The 24,974-nt window shown below is 37.3% G+C and overlaps 1 protein-coding gene across 30 annotated transcripts in view; it reads right to left on the bottom strand.

Annotated features, from left to right (window-relative positions):
* Positions 1 to 24,974, bottom strand: part of rims2a (regulating synaptic membrane exocytosis 2a) — a 201,007-nt gene that overhangs the window by 138,300 nt on the left and 37,733 nt on the right. For 29 of the 30 annotated variants that reach the window (XM_056238766.1, XM_056238767.1, XM_056238770.1 and 26 more), the window contains one exon: positions 4,490 to 5,310. In XM_056238766.1, the coding sequence (XP_056094741.1) occupies positions 4,490 to 5,310 (821 nt within the window). Of the gene's footprint in view, positions 1 to 4,489; positions 5,311 to 24,974 lie in introns of those variants that run through there. The other variant, XM_056238778.1, reaches the window with a different exon arrangement.

The following is a 24,974-nucleotide window of genomic DNA, read 5'->3' as shown; positions in this document are numbered from 1 at the left end:
ATATGCGTACTTCCCTATTATATACAGTAGTATGCAAAATGCAGTACATAAACTGAATGGTGTGTCTGAATATGTATTAGTCATGAAAATGTACATTACCGTCCAGTTTCTTTTAAAGGGGTGGTTGATGATGATTTCCTTTTACTAACTTTAGTTAGTGTGTAATGTTGCTGTGTGAGCATAAACAACATCTGCAACGTTGCAACGCTCAAATTTCAAAGCAAAGGAAGATATTTGCTTTTAAAGAAATCGTTTTTTAAGGACTACAACAAACGGCTGGTAGGGACTACATGACATTCCTCCCGGGTTAGTGACATCACAAACCCGATAATTTTCATGACAGAACATGCTAATCAAAGACTTGAAGATAGTTAACTCCACATCAGCAACATAAATTCATCAACTAACCATTCAGAAACATCCTGTTGCATTCTACATGGAGTCACTTCTTCTTGAGTCTCTCCATCATTGTCCGACTCCAATTTAAACATAAAAGGCAGAACAGTTTCTGACATTTTAGTGTGTCTGCTTGAGGTAATCGGAGCTGCTAACACACACACACACACACACACGCGCTCTTGAAGCTCGGGAGCAGCAGCTCATTTGCATTTAAAGGGACACACGAAACTACGCGTTTTTACTCACCCTCAAAAAGGAACCATTTTAACAATGTAAAAAATGATCTGTGGGGTATTTTGAGCTAAAACTTCACATACACACTCTGGGGACATCAGGGACTTATTTTACATATTATAAAAAGGGGCATTATACCACCCCTTTAAATGTTATGCACACCAAGGATGCATTTATTTGATCAAAAATACAGTAAACAGTTCCATTGTGAATTATTATTTTTAAATTTAAAATAAAAGAAATTGTTTTTTTCATCAAAAAAGAATTTTTTTTTTTTTTCAAGATTCTTTGATGAATAGAAAGTTTAAAATAACAGCATTTATTTGAAATAGAAATATTTTGTGACATTATAAATGTCTTTACTGCCACTTTAGATCAATGTACTGCATCCTTGCTGAATAAAAATATTAAACTTCTTCTAAAAAAAATACTGACCCCAATCTTTTGAAAGGTAGTGATTATTTTTGTGCAACTTATGCCACTAGTGGTGAAATGTATACATTTGAATATATTTATTATTATATTTTAAAAAAAATGTTTGTGGAGGTCAATGTAGAGGCTTCACTACGATGAAAAAACTGCTGATTCATTTAATGACATGTTCATTAATCAACATGTTTGCCCTTAAACATTCATTTTGGATTGATCTATTTTTGAGTTTATACACAAAAAAAAAATATGCTGTTTTATAAGAGAAGTCACTGACAATTGCACGACAGGTAAGATTTAGTTTACAACCCTTCTCATTCATTTCTACAGTATCCGCAAACAGTGATTGACCGCCGCACAACTTTGAAAGAAACTCAATGACGTCACTGTAATGTGATTGGTTTTCAAGGCACACGCGATCCAAGTTAGCCGTTACGCTTTCTGCAATGGTAGAGACACGGACCCTCATATCTCCCAATAATAAGAATGTCCATCTCTGATTTTGTTTCATACCAATTTCTGCTCCACTAGCATCACATAACAAAATAGCAAATTACATTCAGCCTATCTGCTATTGGTCAAACAAACAGGTAGCCCTGCCCTAAACTCACACCATTGGCTGGGCCACTGTTGCTATGCCGGGCTGATCAAACAAACAGAACAATGTTTTGAAAGCACCAGTGTTTACACATTTCTGGAAAATATATAGTTGTCTGAACTAGCACATTTTAACTGGGATAGAAGAAAGTATTTAAAAATTTTTTTTTTAATGCACACACCTTAAAGGGATAGTTCACCCAAAATTTTTAATTCTGTCATCATTTACCCACCCTCAAGTTGTTCCAACCCTGTATGAGATTCTTTCCTCTACTGAACACAAAAGAAGATAAAAGAAGATACTCCAGTCCGTCAACTGTCTGGTTACCAACATTCTTCAAAATATCTTGTTCCGTGTTCAGCAGAAGAAAGAAATTCATACAGGTTTGGAACAACTTGAGAGTGATTAAATTATGCCTTGGGTAAACTATCCATTAAAAGTGAAGAAAATGTTTGTATATAAACCAGCTGAACCAATAACACAATGATGGAATCAAGTAGAATGGCCGATTGTCGATTTGTAATCATGCAGAAACGCTACTATCCCTGTGGAGTATCTCCACTGAGCTCGGCTCTCATGTGCGATAAAGCTGACGGGAAAGGCAGTCTTATCTGGCCTGGTGTGCTCTCCCCTCCTCCCTAAAACCCACCTGACCTTCAGAGAGAGCGTTACTCCACTCCTCTGGTTAGAAGTGTGGCTGTGAAACCTGGAAGAGCGGAACATCAATAATGTACAACTGTACGCTGGGTTTTGTCTCTATATGCTTATATAAGTGGCTCGGAATGAGTTGTTCTTTCTGCAATTCTCCGTCCTGCCACACAACTGAAAGACCTTCCTGTTTGTTGTCTACGCAGTAAATAAAATGCATGGGAGACGCAATGAATTCGAATAAATTAGCAGGACACGTTGCTAAGCTAATAACTTGATGCTTTAATTTGCATAATAATACAAAACCGAGTATAATAATTTACGTTTCAGTACTAAAATACATTTGTAATCAATATTTCTCTCAACTCGTCCACCTTTTCGGATACATTTTTTTACACCAATCTTGTCACAATGTATTCTTGCCCACAACTAACCCAAAATCGTAACCCAAAACAAAGGTGCACTTGATTTGTTTACTTCACTTTTGGAAAAAGGAGTGTGTGCATTTGACATTCTTTTTTGGACACCTAAGCACATTTTCTCATTATCACAATGCATTCATTAATTTAAATTAGCATACATTAAGTGCAGTACAACATACTGTTGTAATGTATAAATACTTCACACAATTCAACTGAAATAATATGCCCTTGTTTTACATTACAGTAAGGTATTTGGTGGGAACATTTTTGGCTTAATTTTCTTCAAGAAAAATATAAGATTTCTCAAGCATCCTACTTATTTCTTTAGGTGTAAAACTTCTAAAGTGGATAAATAAGTGCACTTATAATATTAATATTTATGAGACTACACAATAATCTCATCTCTTTTTCTCGCTTGCTCTTATATTTCTCTCTTTCCTTATCTCTGACTCTTTCTTTTCCACTCTATTCCTCTGTTATGTAACCTAATCCATTACATCTGATCTGAAGGAACCAAGACCCAGCAATATCTGTCACTGGAGGACAACAGAGAGAAAACAATACACACTTACAAATACACAGAGATAGAAAGCAATACACACAAGTCATACAAACTGTAAATGGACACCAGTGTTGGAGAGTAACCAACGACAAGGGATTTTCCAGCAGCTGAGGAAATAATCAAAAACTTGTTCCTAAATTGTGTGGGTATCAAATTTATTCCAGTAAATTGATTCCTTTGGACAGTTCATGTAAATGAACCAGTTCAAAATGAAGCGATTCACTGATTCATGTCCTTTTTATGTCTTTTTTATAGCTAAATATTTAGATAAGCACTGCTTTTCAGCATTATGTTTTTGACTTCATTGCAGTTAACTACTTTTTTATCGTAGCTTCTATTGTAGCTAACTACTTTTTAATAATTTGACTGTAGTTGAATTACTTTAAATAGCAGTTTTAAAGCTTCTCCACTCCAACACTGACGGACACAGTGACTCCCCTTGAAAGAAATACACACATCTCTCCTCGTACTCCCTGACCACACACACACACACACACACACTCTGGCCATTCACATACACACACTGTGAAACATCAGCATCAATCAAAGGTTATCAGCATATTAAATATTATTCTAAAAGTATTCTTAATTTAATTACTTACATGTAAATAAAACTAAGATTAGCAACAGCTTTAATCTATTAGCATTAGATCTTCATTGCATAAACATTCACTAGTTCAAAAGTTTGTGGTAAGATTTTTTTAATAAATTGTATTCAGAAAGGATCCATTAAAGACAGTAAAGACATTTAAAAAGTTACGAAAGGTTTACATTTTAAACTAATGCTTTATTTTGAACTTTCTATTAATCAACAAATCCTGAAAAAAAAATTTATCACCGTTCCCACAAAAATATGACAATATGATAATAATAAGAAATGTTTCTTGAGTAGCAAATCAGCATGTCAGAATGATTTCCGAAGGATCATGTGACACTGAAGACTGGAGTAGTGATGCTGAAAATACAGCTTTGTCATCACGTAAATAAATTACATTTTAAAATATATTCAAATATAAAACAGCTATTTTAAATTGTAAAAATATTACTGCTTTTACTGTATTTTTAATCAAATAAATTCAGCCTTGCTAAGCCTAAAGAGACTTATTTCAAAAACCTTCAAAAAATCTTACGAACCCCAAACTTTTGAATGGTAATTTATATTTATAAATATATATAATTCATGAAGAGCTGCATTACCTTTCTCGCTCACAGACTCACTCTCGATCTCCACGTCCTCACAGCTGGTGTACTCGGGTGTTGTGGCCAATTCCTCCTCGGAGCTGCTCAGCGACACCTGCCTCATTTTTCCGCCCCTCTTGGTCTTGTGAGGTTTGGGCGGCGGCGGCCTGACGGACTCTGATTGGTCGGAACTGAGCGAGTCATTCCGCAGCATGCTGTCCATCTTCTCTCGTTTACTCTTCCGCACGGCCGAGGCGGGATCCAGCAGCTGCTGCCTGTGAAGGGAGTCCACATTGGGGGGACTGTGGTTGGACCTCCAGTGGGTTTGTCCGGGACCCGGTGAGTAGTGGGGACCTCGCAGGGGCCCGAGGGGCTCCTCCATCTCAGTGTACGCCAGGGAGACGTCGCTGTGGCGGCGTTCGTGTCTGAAGCGCGAGACCTCGGCATGCATGCGCATCTGCTCCTCGTAAGGTTGTGGTTTGACTGGGTATCGGGCCAGATTGGGGTCGCTGCGGTAGCGGTTCTGGTACTCCTCCTGCCGCTGGCGCTGGAGCTCGTGCTCGCTGAGGGGCGGGCCGTCGGGCAGGAAGCCGGGTTCGGGAGGGTACTCTTCCTGAGAGTGCCAGCCGCCCCGTCGAGCACGGTACGCCCCTCGCGCTACCTCTGCGTCCTCGTAGGAGCGACCGTAGCCTCCCCGCCACTGGCGGTCTCCGGCCCCGTAGTCAGACGGTGATCGTGGCATGCCGCCCTCCCCTGGGGCATACTGCGAACGCTCCGCCTTTTCCTCCCTTTGGTCGTATTTTTGGTTTGGATCTCTGGTTGCTGATGGGCTTCTTTTCCTGTCGGTCACAAAAAAAAAAAGTGAAGTTATTAATAAAATGTCAAAGGTCAACATAAAGACCAATTACTAACTTGAAACACCTCCATTATGGCCTTTGTAATGCTGAGAATGAAACTTTTCTATTCATCAAAGAGTATCACAGTTTCCAATGTTCCAAAACAATAAGCAGCCACAACTTCATTTAGCATCTGCTTGCGATATCTCAACTGCTTGATTTCTTGTATCGTCTCAAAATGGAAACTATATTATTGACAGCTCTAATCTTTTAAATGTGACAAAAAGGCATGGAGATATTAAGATATTATAAGCATTAACATCATGATTTTCTGTAAAGCTGCTTTGAAACAATGTGTATTGAAAGAAGCACTATAAATACATTCGACTTGACACGTTTTACAACCTGACGACACAAAATCAACCTTTAGATTCGCATATGCATGTATTTTCTAGTATTTCAAAAAATAGGATTTTCCTGTTGACATCATTTTGATTTTTTTTTTCAAACTCTTCGACCCACTTTACTTTATTCTGGTATCAATCAATTCGTGATACGTAAAAATCAAATCCCATCCTACATTTTAGCTAGTTTAAAATGCTGTTATTTTTAAACACGTCAGATTACACAAGTAAAACAGTTTGCGAACATGCTTTCACAATGATGTTAAAATCATTACACTTCCAACTATAAGAAACAATATGCAAACTTGCAAAGTCAGCATTAAAATCCTGTTACAAATGTAAATGCGTGTCATCGGATGCTGAAATCACGTATGAATCCAGACAAAGCAGCAACACCATCTAAACTCTCATTGTAATTTTTTTTTTTTTAAAGCAACATCTCATTTTAAAATGCATGCTGTGTTTACACAAATAACCTGCCGCTAATGTGGTTACAGCAGTGCTGGCTGTACGTGTCGGAAAAGACAAATGACACCAGTGTCCCTGGCATACAAGTTTCATTTTCAGAGGGAATAAGAGTCTTTGGCTCACAGGAAGCCCAGAGAGATGATGGAGAGAACAAAAAACTGCATCTACATTGAAGAGTAAAGTTTAGAGTCTTGAAAAGCCACAATGCATCCGCTTTTCCCTTGCAGTTTGTGTGACTTCAAAGAGTTTAGCAGGTTTTGTGGTTGTACTTCATTGATAATCGCATGGAAGCAGCTGTAATATACACTAAAAGGGAAAGATCTGTGATCTAACAATAAATCATCTAACCCACAAACAAGTATTACACCTCTTCTGCCACAAACACGGTTCAAATCTCACTTAAAACATCATAAATGAGATCTCTGAATATGACAAAATTGCGAATTTTGTGAATCCTAAAAGATTCCTTTGATCAGGCCAAAATCTGAAGTATTTGATCGTCATTTTGACATGTTCACAGACAGCCGATTAATGACTACAGCGATACAATTTTACCTCAGACGAAAATCTGGCAGTGTCAGTAGATTTGACGCGCAGTCCTGTAGTGTGGCTTCTCCAACGATAACAGTCATATCAAAAATCAATAGGAGTGCAGAACAACAAACCCACATTAGATCCGCACACATCGTCTGGTTTTTTTTTTTTTTTTTTTATGAAAATCAAGGCTAGAGATTGTTTTTGTTTGCTAGCCACCATCTCTATCCCACATGCAAATGCAGCTCACAGTCACAGAACGGGCCACGGATTGATGATGTAAAGCTCCTCTCTTTCCTCTCATAATATATATAAAGGTATCCCTTTAAGAGGTCTTGAACTAATTTATCAAACTAAATGTCTTAAAGCAACAAAAATTATACAAGACAATAGGCATCCTCTGTATGATAAATTTGAGAGATTACCCTCGGGTCGAAGATTTAGGATGCCAGCCATTTTTTTAAATAGGGGGGAAAATTCCTTGTTGCCACGGGCAGTAAAATTGTTAAATGATATGTAGTGTTGGTGTTTACTGAGCGGGTCTCAGTGAAGATTAGTTTTTTCTCTTTTTTTCTGTATTTATTTATATTGTTGGTCTTGTATGTACGCATGCTGAAACACAAGCAACAAAATTTCCCTAAGGGGATAATAAAGCAATCAATCAATCAATCATCATAAAGTTCTCTTATGCAGATCACTCTTATGCATGCATATTCTGAGCAGTCTCGATATGAACAACTGTCATCAAATTCTTTTGAAAACAAATAATCTCCACGTGAACAAACATTTCTCATCAAATTTTCCTCAAATCATATAACCTGAGCTATACTATCCACATTAATTTTATATTGTAGCTACTCTTAGTCAATAGTCATCTCATCCGCTTCTTTTTTCAGGATAAACAAAGATAATTTTCATCCACCTATTTTAAAGAACATTTTGGGATATTGCATAAAAAACATGGATGAAAATGCCAAAATGCACTTAAATTCTAAAAATGCACATAATAAACGTATGCACTCAACTAAACTACGATTGAAACACATTTACCGAATAAATTTCTCGGTGCGCATAAAAAAAAAAACATGTGACTTTGCGATGGGACGGCATAACTAGACCAACCAGAAGACCGAACTAGTTGCACAGTGTCTGAAATGCTGATTTGGTCATTCTGAAATGCCTAAGCAAAGTGGTTCGGTATAATAACCTCCCAGAACTGTCTTACACGACTGCGTTCCCAAACAGCAGGTATCCACCTCAGAAAGCAAGATAACGTGTTCGTTGCGTTTTGTCAAAATTCACAAAATTATTACAGTCAGGAATTGACGATTTTATTCTCTTTGAGAAACTCTATGGAAACGGTGCTTTATTCGCAAATGTTTTATCCTATATTCCAAATCTGCGCATAAGTTAAATTCGCAACTTTGGATGGAAACATAGCTACTGTTGATTGATACTTGAATGAAACAATGAGAAATTCATTAAGTCTCCTGAGGTATGAAAGCACAACACCTGAGCAATCAATTTAACAAACTTCTCCTTTGTACTGCAAATATCACAGCAAAACTGAAACATATTGAACGTTTTTCTGCTCTGCATTTGAAGCTAGCATACTAGCTAGCGACGAGGAAACCAGTTCAATAATACCTCTCTATTTTTCTGCAGGGTGCTGTGATCTTTAGTGTCTGGAGAGATCTGTTTCTGAGCATGTACATGTACTGACTGATTAATGATCGTATCTCCCGCGTCCCCTGGGCTCTGCTCTGGGGTTTTACTATGGCCGCCGTGTCCTGTTGCATTATTCAACAGAAGCCTGACACAGTCGTGCACCATTCACAAATCCAGAGCACTGCAGACATCTGTTTGTGTTTGGAATCGTGTGTGTGTGTTTCTGGGGGGGAAACGGCAGTTTTTTTTATACCTAATATACATGATATAATATACAGCCAGCATCATTGCATAATAAACCTGAACAATGTAGCTTAAGCTCCTTCCGCTAATAAAATTAGTCATAATTAGTCAAAATGAGTTATATATTCTCTTCCATTCACTTCCACTCTATTCATAGTTTCCACTAGCACACACACCTGGCAGGTCAATGCATTACATCACACACCAGACTATCTGAAAAGCGCTGGATGCTCATGTAATGGCTAATGCCACCTGCCCCATCCAAAGCAATGATAGCACAGCTGGGCATTACGTCTGTGTTTAGTATGCAGGTGGATAGATTTAAACTATTGCACAGGTCACCTATTATACAGCATTATTCCTATCTGCACACTAACCTACAGCCATTTTTTTATCCTTAGCATTAGCACTGCGGCTAACTAGTAGTCTCTCTCCCTGGGTGCGAAAGCTGTGTGGATACAGGAACAGAGGGTTAGAGGAAAAGAAGTGTCATTGTGAACTGACCCACTTACATGTCATTTACCTACGTTAACTGTAGTTTAGTGTGTAAAACTAGGATAAAGCTCCACACACTGATTTCTCAGCACACTAACACAGGGTGTTTTCTACAATAGTTAACCTGCATTCACACTTCACTAGTAAACACTCTCAAATTTAGCATTTTCTCTGTCTGGTCCATTCAACAGAAAAAATACCCTGAACGAAATGCCGATTGTGAAGGAAATGTTTAAATAGTCATAACCAGAGGTCATAACTAGCATTCCTTTTTCTTGCAGGATTAACATTTACCAGTATTTGAAAACTAAAATGTCTTCAACACATGGGCCAAAGTTACTGTGTCTGAATATAACAAAAGAGGAAACAAAACGAGACAGCTGTCTGAATATAGTGACATATTTAACCTCATGACCTAGTAAAAGAGAATCATATGAACCAATCACATTAAAGAAAAATGATGCAATGAATCATGTCACTTTTGCCATGCATTCATTCTATATAAACTGTTGTGCTCTTTTGGTTGAGGGGATTCTCTCTGAAATTGGAGATCCTCCCAGCCGTGATTAAAGCATATCCAAAGGCATTGTCTGGAGTATGTCGGATTACTTCTGCACGGCAGGCTAGGCACTATAGAGTTCTTACTTCTATTCCCAGATGATGTTTAGTGGAACACTAGAGATCTTATTTCCATTCCCAAGTGATAGTGCTTAAGGTGAACACAAGAGACATTATTCCCAATTGATAGTGTTCAATAGGGGCCAGACATTATCCGACTCGAAGCAGGTGTCGAATAGGAGACGCCTATAGAGTATACATTTGTAGGTGTCGAATAGGAGACGCCTATAGAGTATACATTTGTAGGTGTCGAATAGGAGACGCCTATAGAGTATACATTTGTAGGTGTCGAATAGGAGACGCCTATAGAGTATACATTTGTAGGTGTCGAATAGGAGACGCCTATAGAGTATACATTTGTAGGTGTCGAATAGGAGACGCCTATAGAGTATACATTTGTAGGTGTCGAAGTGGAGACGCCTGTTTAAATTAAGTCAGGTGAGTTGTAGAAATCTACCACACCACATAAAATGCTTGCATCTCCCCCTAAAAAAGTACTAGATAGCATACTATGGTGGTACCATACTAGTAAAACACACATAAAAAAAATGTCCCTAAGGATGCATATGAATGATTAGGCTATGGTAATGCTAGAATGCTAGAATTAGAGTTGGTCATTTCAATACATTTCTGTGAATAATTTCAAACTGCACACTTCAGTTAATCATTTCAAATCTCTGATTCAAGGATTTGTTTGAGTCACTGCACACAACTGTTCACAGAACTTATCGTTTTAAAATGCAAACTAGTAAAAAAAAAAATACATATATATATATATATATATATATATATATATATATATATATATATATATATGTAGATAAATACTGCAGAAGTGAGAATTGTGAATAATTATTGTTCTTTTTTTTCTCCCAAAAACAAATCTTTTGGGCTCCAAACTTTTGAACGGAAGTGCATCTGAGTAAGCAAAATTATCAAATCCCCATCCCTAAATTATGGAAAATGGAGCAAATACCTAAAAATCAAGATATATATATATATATATAATGTTGGCTAAAAATAACACCTAGCCCTTAGTGTGAAGTGAGAGCAAAAGAACATAATGAGCAAGAGTGTGAGAGTACAATGCAATGTAATCAACTGAAATTACGGCCCTTGGGGCCCCAGCTACATCTAAATGGAAGAAAACAGAGAATTGTTATATACGCACCTTTGCGCTTTAGCCACAACCTTACTGAAATGAGGCCACACAAACTGATACTGCAAATGGTAACCGTCAAATGAAGAAAAGCAGGTGTAGGAAACAATACAGCTCACTAACAGTCTTCAGTCCTTTCAGTAGCTTTCGAATCCTCTCAGTTCTGATGTCAGGATGACATTTTCACAGAAATCAAATCTTCCCTCACTGGCCGTCGAGTAAATCCCACATAACATTGACTAAAATGTGCTGAAGAATTTCACGAATGCCCTTCTCTCTAATCATTCTCCCTGATGTCAGTGACATCATAGCACCCACAGACTTATAAGCAGCCGCAAGGCATGCTGGGGGACCCAGAGCGAGGCTGAAACAGGTTGTAATGGATGAGCAGAGATGGAGATGTTTCTCTGGGACAGGGGCAGCATTACATGCTTCAGCCCGTCGCTGATTGGTGGAGATTCTGGCCACGTCCTGCTAGAGGATTTTATTTAATCTGGTGTAACTGTGTGCCAGAACAAAACAGCACTCTCAAACCACACAAATCATAAATTTGTGCTTTTTTCCCCCTCTCGTCCTGATTTTTTTAAAAGACAAGGGCGATTATCTTTGTAAATCTAATTCTGTCTGCTTTGCACATGAATAAATTGAAACATGTAATGGCTTTAGACATACAGAACACAAACATGTTCTAAAAAATGTCAAGATCTGATTAGAAACTAATTCTGTTTATGGTTTCTTTTCTCAGCACATACTAAACAATATCAAAAACAGAGACGCTCTACATTGAGCCTTTAAAAGCTGAAGCGAACTCACTGTGGATACTATGATACAGTGATGATGCTCGACAGTAATACCATGGGATTTTGATATATACTGTATTATTGTACTAAATGTTTATAATATTAACATACCATAGTAATTGTAAAAATGGTACCAAAAACAATGGTATTATCATGGTATGAGAAAGAAAGAAAGAAAGAAAGAAAGAAAGAAAGAAAGAAAGAAAGAAAGAAAGAAAGAAAGAAAGAAAGAAAGAAAGAAAGAAAGAAAGAAAGAAAGAAAGAAAGAAAGAAAGAAAGAAAGAAAGAAAGAACATGGTATTGTCAGAGTAAATACACCGAAAACCACTGTAATAAAAAGATGATGATGATATACAATGAAAAAAATGAGTATTACCATAATGTAAATGTTAGATTCTGTTGTCTTTTTATGTTCTGTTATGTCCTTGTTTGTTTCTGTGGTTACTAAAGATTATTATATTATGTTTTCCATGTATATATACTGCTTGTTTAGTTCAATCCCTTGTCGGTTCTCGTCGATGTTGATTTGGTAGTTTATCTATGATTATTATGACACATAATGATGTACTATATATAATTATAAAACGGTTAGTTCCAATCCTTGATTCTGATTGGTCAATAGCTGTGCTTTATTCACAATAAAACACGGCTATGACCGCTTCACCCAACGTGTTGTAAAAAAAAAAAAATGAAACAAAGTTTGAGAACGGTTCCTAAGTTGTTTTTATTTGAGCTTTCATGCATATTACACATTGTAACGTTGTTGCTGTTCATCGTCAGGGACTATTTTTTTTTCTATTTTCTATTTACTTATTCACGATACAGCACAGCCTCTCGAACCTTATTGCTTAAATATATATATATATATATATATAACGGTTAGTTCCAATCCTTGATTCTGATTGGTCAATAGCTGTGCTTTATTCACGATAAAACACGGCTATGACCGCTTCACCCAACGGTTCTATGTATCACTACACAACACCCCTAGCAACCACTCTTAGCAACTTAAACAGATGTTTCATCTCATTGATATTGTTCATTTAAAGCTAGAGCAGAGCATTGTGAGAGATCGAGTAAGCGAGTGTACCTGCATTTACAGTAGACGTAGCATTTTCCTTCAGGTCAGTCCTATATTCATAATAAAAAAATGCGTTTGAATGTCCGCTGCATATTTTGTCCTTTTAACAGTCATGGGGTTTTCCGTGCATAACGTTAGTCATCTGTCAGTTGCGTCTGTCTTCTCCGTGATCACAAGTTCGAGTCCTTTCAAAAGCCTTCTCTACAGACTCACTCACTCACTCACTCATAAAGACAGTCTTTGCCGCCATCTATTGGCGAAATAATATATGTAACTTCTGTTGCTGTTCACGTTCCGGGACTATTTTTTCCAGCGGAAGGCAGGCTTTTAGTGATTTTACTTCATGAAAGTTGCATAGATACATATTTTTCGGCTTTAATATTTTTATTGTGTGGCAACCGTTTTATAAAAGCAATAAGGTACTCGAGGCAAGTGCTGTATCGTGAATAAGTTCACGATACAGCACAGCCTCTCGTACCTTATTGCTTACATATATATATATAAAATATAAAAAATAGTGTACCTAAAGTACATATCTAATAATATAATAATAATAATAATTATCATCATCATCATTATCATTATTATTAATCACCCAGTAGAACAGTTGGTAGCACTCATATACAGCACACTGTGAAACGTCTCAGAACAGGCAGACACAGGAAGTATCACAGCGCAGTGTTCAGCCTGTGCACCGCAGTGATACGAACGTCATTAACGCCCCACACACACACACACCTCCCCCTCACCCCTCGCTCCCACTAAACATGATGCATACAGCCATGTGCTCCTACCACAATTACCCTCTATACTTTCATATAGCAGCATCCAGGCCAACCAGGCCTTCTCTGGTGAAGCTCTACCGAGTGTAAAATAGGCCAAACCCCTGAAGAATAAAGCTGGAGAATCAGTGCAAACTGAGGAACGGCTCCATCCTTCCACAGCTCACCAAGAAGATACTTCCACTCTCACAAACACACAGCGAGAAACATGCTAGTTCAGGCCGGACAAAAACATGCTTTATAGTTCTAAGTTGTTTAAAGATGTTTAAATGACAACTAATGGATGGAGAAGTAAAGTAACTGGATTTACATTAAAGGGCTTTTTTAAGTCAACGTGAAACATCCTCAACTCATTTTACCTCAGACAAGGGAAACAGGATATTCAACAAGAAAAACAAATGTACGGCGGCAGGACTTTAACAGACCAGAGTGGAGTTATGTGAGATTCATGATGTCAATCAAAAAGGATAGTCGTTTTAAAGGAGAAAAAAGTCACTACATTTTGGTAAAAGATTATGAAGACAAAATTTAGTATTTTGAATAATGTGCACGGGTAATTCACATTAAGGCCAGGATCGTGGATTTTATAAGATGTTACGCAAATATTCAAGCGGAAACACACGGCACTCCACAACAAACACCCTAAAGCAAGGTAATTCTTTAGACAAGCAGTGTGTAATTATGCTTATTGGCGTCAGCTGGAGCGGCCCAGACAGATCAGCCCAAACGCATTTTACAGGAAACTGCAGACGACAGGCTAAGCAATCAACACCGGAGTCCTGCAATTAACATCCTGCGCTGCTCGTTGGGCCCAGGAGGGGAAAAAACTGGTTTGGAAGTGAAGTGTGACCAACTCGAGCCACATCAGAGCACTTCTTTCCCCATAAAGACCCATCAAAGAGCTCAGATCTGCATCACACACACAGAGAACCAAGTTTCTTTTAATAAAGACCAAACAATGTGCGTTAGATTTCGTATTCATGCTTTATGTATTTTTCATCATTCTCATTATCATCTGCCACATAAATGACTGTATTTTGCCTCATAAACTAGGCAAATAAGTGGAATATTTTGGCAAGCTTAATTGCTATTCTAAATCAAAATAAATTGTTTGGCCAATATTTATGAATATTGACCTGCCTGGTGTCAACGTTGCAGAAGTTTGGAATGTATGGAGCCCCTAAAGGGACATGATGGTGGGGGATAAAAGTATAAGATGGGAAGAAAAATAATACGCCAATGCTTTTGCGTTCTCTCGCAAACTTTTTCCGTTCCCCCAAGAAACTTTGCATTCGCTCGCAAAACCTTTGCGTTACCCTAAGAAACTTTGCATTCCCTCGCTAAACATTTTGCATTCGCCCGAGAAACTTATGCTCCCCCGCAAAACTTTGCGTTCGCTCGCAAAACCTTTGCGTTCCCCTTTGAGAGCAAACGCAAAGTTTCTTGGCGGAACGGCACAGGTTTTGCGAGGGAACACAAAGTTTCTTGGGATCGCAAAACCATTGACTTATTATTTTTCCTCCCATCTCATTTTTTACCTTTATCAAGTCCCATTAGGCTTAGCGTTTTAACAAATCCTGTTTTTAGACTTTTGAGGAAGTTTTTAAGCTCTTAGGGGCTGTTTACACTACACTGTTTTCAACTAAAAACGTAATACTTTTAATGTATTTAAAACGTTTACACGACAGCGGAGTTTTGTGTGCCTGGTGTCGTCTCTACGCGGAAAACTCGTTGCATAACGTTGTCGTGTAAACGTGCCCTCAGAGTTACACCGTGTCCTAACCAGATGTGATGCAATAGATTCCAGCGACAACCAATTTGTCCGTCCACCGACGCAACACGACTATGAGATGTGACAAAATCTAGCAAAAACCACAGCCAATCAGAAGAGTGTGTGGGCGGAGTCTCTCTGCGAGCGCACAGCTCTCGTAACAAAATGGATGAGTGCTTAATGAAATTCAAAAATATTTCATCATTTTAACTACCGAATTAAATACATACTGAGTGACTAAAACCATCTTTGTTCACATTCAATTGACAATTTGAATGTTCTTGTTTCCTTTAATCTATTTTCAAGATCTGAGGTGAATTATCCATTTTTGCCTTCAGTATGGTTATAAAGGTCAGGCAAAATGATATTTAAACTCACATTACACACTTTTACCATTAAATAAAGCATATGTACACAACAGTACCAACGATTATCATTGCCATTCTTTGTATGTTGTTCTTGTTCCAACGTATCACTGTTAGAACAAAAACTCTGATTAACAAGAAAAAGTTACCTTTTATCACTCTTCGTAGCGTATCAGTTATGCTTTCATATCTTATGTTTGAAAAGAAAATTCTATTTTCTATCGGTTTTAAGGTAATTAAACTGTTTTAAGTTGATCAAATTGCTAAATGTAAATCAAACCTTTAATGACTTAAATTCGCTCTTATTTCTAGCGTGGATGGCTGAAGGACCAGTGCCTGCGCCTCTAGAATGTTCTCCTGAAAAGCTGTTTGCGTCAATCATGACATTCCATTAGAACGCATTCATATCTTATTATTCGTGTTACAAAAGTGGCTGTAGAAATCTAACATTCACAACAGGCCTTGGATCTCTTTAGAAGGCATGAGCTCAGAGTGAAATGTACAGTGAAATGCTTTTGTAGAAGAGAGGATGTCAGGTGGAAGAAAAATACCCACAAAGCACGACTGTAGCTCCTTTCAACACTCCTGTTCAATTTAAAGTTGGGTCGTTTCTGCACCAGTAAGCATTCTGCCCAGGGGATAGGCCTACTGAGCAAACCAAGACGATCTATTTTTAACTGCCATCAATTATGAAAAAAAAGCTCCAACAATAATTACAGTAACATGTACGGCATGCAACACTTTCCTTTGTGCGCAGCCGCGTTATAATGCAGCACTTCACCGAGAAGAGGAAAACACATTTCGAGAAATAAAACCACGTCCGTACAGTACGTCACAGCTTGTGTCTGTAGTGCACTTACAGTAATCATTTGGCCGTGATATATGCTGTACTGATGGTATGTTGTGAATGGACATTCAGAGTGCTTAATATTGCTGTGGAAAGGAGTTAGACTCATTACAGCTGAAAGAGAGACCATCCATCCATCTACAGCACTGCTGATCTGCCTTAAACGGCTAATTCCATATCTGCTTACAGAACAGATGCATTCTCACTTTATGCTCATATTACTGGAGCTGTGCACATCCTGACTAACAAAACACTTACGAAACGTACCAAAAACTAGTAATACCTTCTTTTGGCCAAATTCTGAAGAAGTAAGCTTCGGAATCCATGACAAATGGAAAACCCTACCTAAATTTCAGGTGAAATTGCAATAAAATGTCCTGTTTTTTGACTGTAGGAGAAAATAGACCAAGAATGTTGGCTGAAAATATCAGAAACCACAATTAATAAACAAAAAGTATGTTATCAAATAACAGAAACATTGTGATTATGATTTTTTTATTTAATATAATATACTGTAACATTTTATATTTATTTAATTTAAACACCAGCTGAGTGTAATATTTGGCAAGATAAATAATTAAAATTGAGGTCGATATTTCTACTTTTTTCAATATATTTAAAACTAAAAAACTAAGAAAAAATACAATAAATATATATAGATTATAAAAATTTAAAAATAAAAATAAAATAAAATTGAAAATCAGAAATAAACTGAAATAAAATGTTTGATGTGTATTAAAACTAAAATAAAAAAAATGAATTAGAAATATTTAAATAGATTTTTTTAACTAATAAAAGTGACAAAAGTACAAAGCAAAATTGCTAAAACTTAGGCTAAATTGAAAAGTGCAAATATAAAAATAGTTGGGACCTACATTGTAAAATCATGGCAATTAAAGCTACAATATGTAATTTTTTCGCTTCTAGGGGTCGCTAGCCTCTCACAATAAGAAAGGCGTAGGTTGATGACGCAGTGAATAACCAGAATCATGGAACTTGTCGTCATGCCGATGGATCTAATCATGTTTATGGATGAGTGAATACATTGATGTTTTTAACATGACTGTGGATGAAGCAGGGCTCGATTGCTAATGAGAGACAGATATCAGCGCCACACGAGTCCCGCGGATATAAATTACATTTCATTCTACCGAACTACACACAAGTGCTGTATTACTACTCTTATGGGTCAGTTTATTTGACGAATGAAACTTGCGAGGTAACGCAGCGCTGTTTCACTTGCTCTACACTATCACACTAAACTGCATTTGAGTGTGTTGAAAGTTATAATGTTATTCTATGTGTTAGTTTGTTGGCTGTATGAGACTAGCAGTAAGCTAGATCAACATTAGAATAACATACGGATCATATTCTAACATTTCATCATGTTGAGCTATATAATCGTTTTCTGTACATTGGCTCACCTGTCTAATAAAGTACATGCAAGAGCGGCGTCTCGTCAAGTTGAAGTTTGTCGCGGACGTGGAGCTCTCGGCATCTCGAAAACGCCACGGCGATATTGATCCTCGTTTTATTTCTCCTTTTGTCCCATGATCCATAACGTATGAACGAAACAACAACAGCATGAGCGTGCCACTAGACGTAACGCAGTTGTCCACGTCTGTCACCATGGTTACTATGGCAGTACAAGCGGAAACCAGGGATAATGTGGATATTACGGCATTGACAGGTGACAAGTTACAAGGGACGGGCACCATTTAAAATTGTGAATTTCTCTGAATTTACAAATTCTTGGAAACATTTAGGATAATGTAAGCACACAATTGAAATAAATATATAACACTGTGCGAGTGGTTTTGGGATATTTTGATAAAAAATTCTTACATATTGTACCTTTAAATGAAAATTAGTGTAATCTCTTGAAAATATTGAAATACATAATTTATAAGATTTATAAAATTCAAATGAACAGTTTGGTTTGACTAAGTGGCTCCAGAATTCCAAAAAATTTTGCATCACTAATAACGCTGGCTGAAAACTACTGTATGTTATCATGGTGAAAATTTGTAAGGTTAAGCAAATGTCTAAAAATCTCTGGGCTCTTTGCACTAGCAGATTGACAACGGGTACCATAGACATGGCCGTCCCAGCTGGTGGTCTCATTGGGAGACGTATTTATAGAGGCTTGAGGTCCCTGCTACATCACCCCAGGCCAGGAAACCATGCGTGGCTGCGGCCTGACTCTTCCCATCTGCTCCATCAACACAGACACACACACAAACACACACACACACTCACTATATGAGCTTACGAGATGCTACGTCAGCTCTGCTCTCTGATTCACTCAACATCACTTCTGTCTGACACGATTGAGAGTGCATGGGGCGGAAAACAAACCCATTAGAGGGAGAGAGAAAGAGTTAAAGAAGACCCAGGTGTCCATCACAGCTACGTGAGGGACTTTAAACACAAAATGTAGCAACACTACTAACTTAACAGCATTTTTACTAGCTCAGTTGATATTACAATAGTGTAGCTTTTCCACTAACAAGCTACTTTTCCTAACTTTTCAGAAAAACCTTTGAAAAATCTATTTTACAGGTTTTGCATGAAAAAAAGGCTTTGCCATCAATTGGCCCTAATGGCAATAGGATGGCAGATCGAGAGCTTTTGGAAACCGAGCTCTGAGACGTTTGTGACGTACGGTTATCGCCGACTAACCTTATCTACTGATTTTAAAACGTCCTTGAGTTCCTCCATTGCCTCTGCAAACAGCCGATTGTCTAAGCAACAACCAAGTATATCCGCGGGTTACCTGAGGCATTAAATGAACATTACATAAAAAAGCTAAGCAAAACTCTCTGGGATGATTTCTCTTAGTAAAAGACAAAAAGCTACATGCTTTTCTGCAGCGTGGCTTCCAGCATCCCGGGAGATAAAATCTCTCCTGAAACCCAATGACATGAGTAAACACATATTACACAGGCTCTCAGTAATGGACTCTGACCACAGAGAAGAAAACGAGAAACAGAAGAGAACAGCTATCAATGCTAAACCGCGATCACCTGGCTTCCGAGGCCGATCTCATTCACCCACCGCAAGCGCACACTAACCCGTCTGTGACGGCACGTGCCTGGCAGCCATACGGCGCACACACTCCCATGTCTGCGAAACACTCAGATAATGAGCCTCATTCTACTGACACATGTAGATGGGTAGTCGACATGAAACAGTGCTAGCATTAGCAATCAAAACATTCTAAAACTACTTTAAATAGATGTTACTAATTCTTTTAGAATTATTCTTTTGTATAGGTATTATGATCTCTTATTCATATATAAACAGAGCACACACACGTACACTACTTATCAAAAAAATATTATTATTATTTTAAGTCTCTTGTTTTCACTAAGGCTACATTTATTTGATCAAAATACAGTAAAACAGTAATATGTGGAATATTGTTACAATTTAAAAGATCAGTTTTCTATTTGAATATATTATAAAGTGAAATTTATTCCTGTGTTGCATACATTTTCAGCATCATTACTCCAGTCTTCAGTGTCACATGATCCTTCAGAAATCATTCTAATATGCTGATTTGCTGCATCATATTTTTGTCCAACAGTGTATGTAAACAACATTATCTAACAATTATAACTCTAACAATTATCTAACAATCTACTATCTAACATTTATAACGTTATATTACTCAAAAGTGGTGAAATGCAAGGATGTTCTATTGTACAATCACATAAATTTCAAACGGACTCGTCCAGTGGATAACAACAACAATAAATCTTGTAATAACGGAATTGGATTCTGGGTAAATATGAACAATTTCAGCTGTTAGTATTACTAGTTGCCTGAAGGAATATCACAGATATGAAGCTCTGTCAAAATCAATACCCAGGGCTGGATATTTAGGGTGCTTCACATGAGAAATGAACATTTCGGAGGTCAGAGTTTGACCTTCATGGGACGTCACACAACGGGGTCATGGGATCACAAAGATACAGTGGTAAAAACAACAAGAATGAACGTCAGAAACCTATTAAAGTTTGATGTTTTGGAATAGTCATATTTCCAAATCTGCTACACAACATCTAGAGAGAAAAATGCACTAGAGAGATACACTACCGTTCAAAAGTTTGAGGTCAGTAAGACCTTTTTTTTAAAGAACTTAATACTTTTATTCAACAAGGACACATTCAATTTATCAAAAGTTACAGTAAGACATTTATAATGTTACAAAATATTTTTAACTTTGTTTATCAAAGAATTCCTATAAAAAAATATCACAGTTTACCCAAAAATATTAAATAACTATAACTTTGAAAATAATCAGAAATGTTTCTTGAGCAGCAAATCAGCATTAGAATGATTTCTGAAGGATCATGTGACAGAAGACTGGAGTAATGATGCTGAAATTACAGCTTTGCATCACAGGAATAAATTACTGTTTAAAAGTATTACTGTACTTTTGATCAATTAAATCACTTTTTAATGGTACAATAACTCAAATAATATATTTTGAAGAAAATGGGGAACCAAACAATTGATGCGCCCCATTGACCCATTGGGAAAAAATACTATAGAAGTCAAAGGGGCCAATCAACTGTTTGGTTACCAACATTCTTCAAAATATCTTCTTTTGTGTTCAACAGAATAAAGAAACTCATACAGGTTTGGAACAACTTGAGGGTGAGTAAATGATGACAGAATTTTCGTTTTTGGGTGAACTTTAAGATTTTCCTCCTATTTAAAAGACCTCCATAATCAAAAAATATCTCAAATTATGCTCAGATTTGGCAAGATACCAAAGCCTGCAACAAAACTCAGAGATCTCAATATATAACCTCAAATATCTCTCGTCAAATTCAACCAAGACCAAATGATTATAATGGCAACCGGTTTGTCACTCTTTAAGAGTGAATTATAAACACAAATTGTGTTTCAAAACGTTACTTTAGCATTTGTATTCATTGCATTAAATTCGGAGATAATACTGTGACAAAAGCGCTTTGGGAAGAGAGACTGATATGTGACTGATAACAGCGCGGAACATCTCGTGACAGGTGGAGGAACACATGCTCTATATATGGCTGGGACCATCAGTAACAAACAGCTTCATAACATCAATCCAGCGAGAGCAGAGAGAGACAGACAGAAAGAAGAGCTGGTCTTTCTCAACACAGAGTGTGTGATATGTGGGATAAGGACATCTGCTCTCTTTCACGCTCAGAAAGCGCAACTGATTCCCTGAAAGGATGATGGGAGTTTGTTTGTGGAACAAACTAATGGCAGAGAGCTCTTCCTCAAGCTAGAAACTACTCCTCTCCAGCCTCAGGTGCTGAAGATCTCTTCATAGGACATCCTGCAAAGAGTGTTTAAAGTGACCATGTAATCAAAATGGACAATTCTTATGTTTTAATAGAATATTGCAAGAAGCCAATTCACTTGTATATACTGGAGACTCCAGTCTTCAGTGTCATATGATCCTTCAGAAATTATTCTAATATGCTGATTTGCTGCTCAAGAAACATTTTGTATTACTATCAATGTTTAAAACGTGTTCTAAAAGAATCACATAAATTGCAAACGGACTGGAAGAAGGATCCTGTCAACCGAAATTACAATCGTCCATTGGATAACAACAACAAGCAATCCTGTAATTAGTAATGAAATTGGATTCTGGGTAAATATTAACAAATTCGGCTGTTATTAGTTGTCTGAAGGAATATCACAGATATGAAGCTCTGTCAAAATCAACACCCAGGGCTGGATATTTAGGGTGCTTCACATGAGAAATGAACATTTCGGAGGTCAGAGTTTGACCTTCATGGGACGTCACACAACGGGGTCATGGGATCACAAAGCTACAGTGGTAAAAACAACAAAAAAGGAACGTCAGCAAGCAATGAAAGATTGATGTTTTGGAATAGTCATATTTCCAAATCTGATACACAACGTCTAGAGAGAAAGATTCCCAAAAGAGTCCCACCATATATTTTTTTTCTTTTCCGTTTCACTTGGAACACTATTTAACAGCATAGGCAAATTTATAATGCTCAGAGGTTACTCTAATGTGGATCAGGGAGATCATTTGAGTTTCCTTTAAGCATCAACTTTTTTCTATGATGTTTCTCCAGAAATTCCTGGTGAAAAATTAAAACAGCGGACATAGAGAAAGTGGACAGAGCTATACAATGAATGTGAATAGCAGCTCACATCATTTACCTTTGGAAGAATTTAATCAGAAATGTTTGAGTTTATCTCTGAATTTTGGCTGCAGACTTTGAAATCTTGGCAAATCTGAGCACAGTTTGAGACATTGTTAAGATCTCTTTTGAATTGAGAGGAAACAAGAGATTGGAGGAGACTTTTTCTCAGGAGAAACATCTAAGCAGAAGACTCATGTAGTCCCCATTTATTCACTCATATCTATTGTATGGACGAAAAACCCTGACCCTGTGTCCAAAATCGCATACTGTCTGAGTAGGCATTTGATTTTGAGCATTAAAAAAGTGTGTTCTATATAGTATGAATGAAATTCGGACCTACTACATCTGCCATGTTGTTACTGTCAAGTGACCGACCAGCATCAATTGCGTCAATTCACTGCCATTGATAAATCCTCTCCTGTGGCCTCATGGGATAGTAAAGTGTTCATCGAATGCGCACCAGCAGTAGTAGTAGGTCATCCGGAGACTTTTCGCCTAGTTTTTCGAATGCATTCAGAAATACGTATTCTGTTGGCATACTATATAGTAGGGAAGTACGCGATTTCGGCCGCAGCGTGAGGCATTTCAACTAGTATCTTCATTCGTGTTCCACAGAAGAAAGAAAGTCACACAGGTTTGGAACGACATGAGAGTGAGTAAATTATGACAGAATTTTCATTTCTGAGTGAACTATCTCTTTATCATTGCTTTAAAACTCAAACTGCTCATAAAGCTCTGCTCTGACACTGGAAACTTCATTCATTCACCTCATCTGCGTCATTTGACAAGTAATCTCAGACGGCGTTTACAGAAGCCTCATGAATAAACCCACAATAATCCTGCTGTTCTCTCTCTGTCTCTCTGTGCGGGGGACATCCCTCTCTCTCTCTCTCTCTCTCTCTCTCTCTCTCTCTCTCTCTCTCTCTCTCTCTCTCTCTCTCTCTCTCTCTCTCTCTCTCTCTCTCTCTCTCTCTCTCTCTCTCTCTCTCTCTCTCTCTCTCTCTCTCTCTCTCTCTCTCTCTCTCTCTCTCTGTCTCCCCTGCAGGTCTTCCTGTCTCACACATCACCCACAGCATTGATCAAACAATGTTGCCATGGCGACCCAGCCTCACAGAGCACCGGGCTAGTGGGAAGGGATATTCCATCTAAGAGAAACTTCAATTGTGATTTATCTCTCCTGTTCTTCTATCTTTCTCTCGCTCGCTTTCTCTGCAGCGACCAAAATGTATTAAGCCAAATGATACACAACATGGTCATATAGCACAGGCTGCATCTTCAATTAAAAGATATAATTGTGAAAAATACTCATTTAATCATACATTGTCTGTACAACAAGAGAGGTAATACAATGTTGCCAGATTCACGTTCATCTGTTTCTGATAAAACTGAACATGGGTTTAGCACCACTCAATGGACATTTCACTTTGACAGTGTCGTGAAGCACGTGCAAGACGCAAACGTGATATCATTTTGCAGAAATGTCGTCACAGGCACGTTTTTCGAGTGAGCTACAAATTGATGTTTTTATGCAACCTATAAAAAACTTGGTTAACGCATTAAATAAATGAAGACTAATAAATAGAATAGGACTATAAAACGCGATTAAAGTATTGTTGGATAAATCTCCTACAAAAAAAAAAGAAGAAAAAAAGAAACATAATTTGCTAAATGAAAAATGAAACCTATATGCGCCATTAGGTTGTTTTTTTCCCAAATTCTGTCATTATTTTCATCATATTTTCAATTATTTTCAACTAAATCTGCAAATTTGCATGCTTAATTGTTATGAAGATAAAATGTCATAAAATCATAATGATTATTTGCATATAGTTTCTAATTTTATTTTATTTTTCTCTGCATTTTGAGGTGAAATTACCATGTTTTTGTTCAACTCATATTGCTGAGGGAAAAAAACGACATTTTAACAATTATGCAAATCTAATTTATATTCAGAATATAAATAATATACTCAGAATAGAGCTGCACAATTCTGGATAAATGAAGAATCGCAATTTTTTGTTTCAAACAGAGATCAGGATTCTCCCACGATTCTGAACATACACAACTAAACAAAATAACATGTAATTTACAAGAGGTTCTGACGAAACATGAATTACACACACACACTTTAATGAATGATTCAATGACTGGACGAATCAGTGTTTTTCTTGAATGAATGATTCAATGACAAATGCATTTTTAACATTCCCTAATGTAATAATGTAATCGATACAAACGTTATTTGAA

Source organism: Rhinichthys klamathensis, unplaced genomic scaffold (genome assembly GCF_029890125.1).
Source record: "Rhinichthys klamathensis goyatoka isolate OS25496 unplaced genomic scaffold, OSU_Roscu_1.1 h1tg000539l_1, whole genome shotgun sequence".
NCBI lineage: Eukaryota > Metazoa > Chordata > Actinopteri > Cypriniformes > Leuciscidae > Rhinichthys > Rhinichthys klamathensis.
Note: the sequence above shows the minus strand (reverse complement) of the source record. Positions and strands in the feature narration are given on the sequence as shown.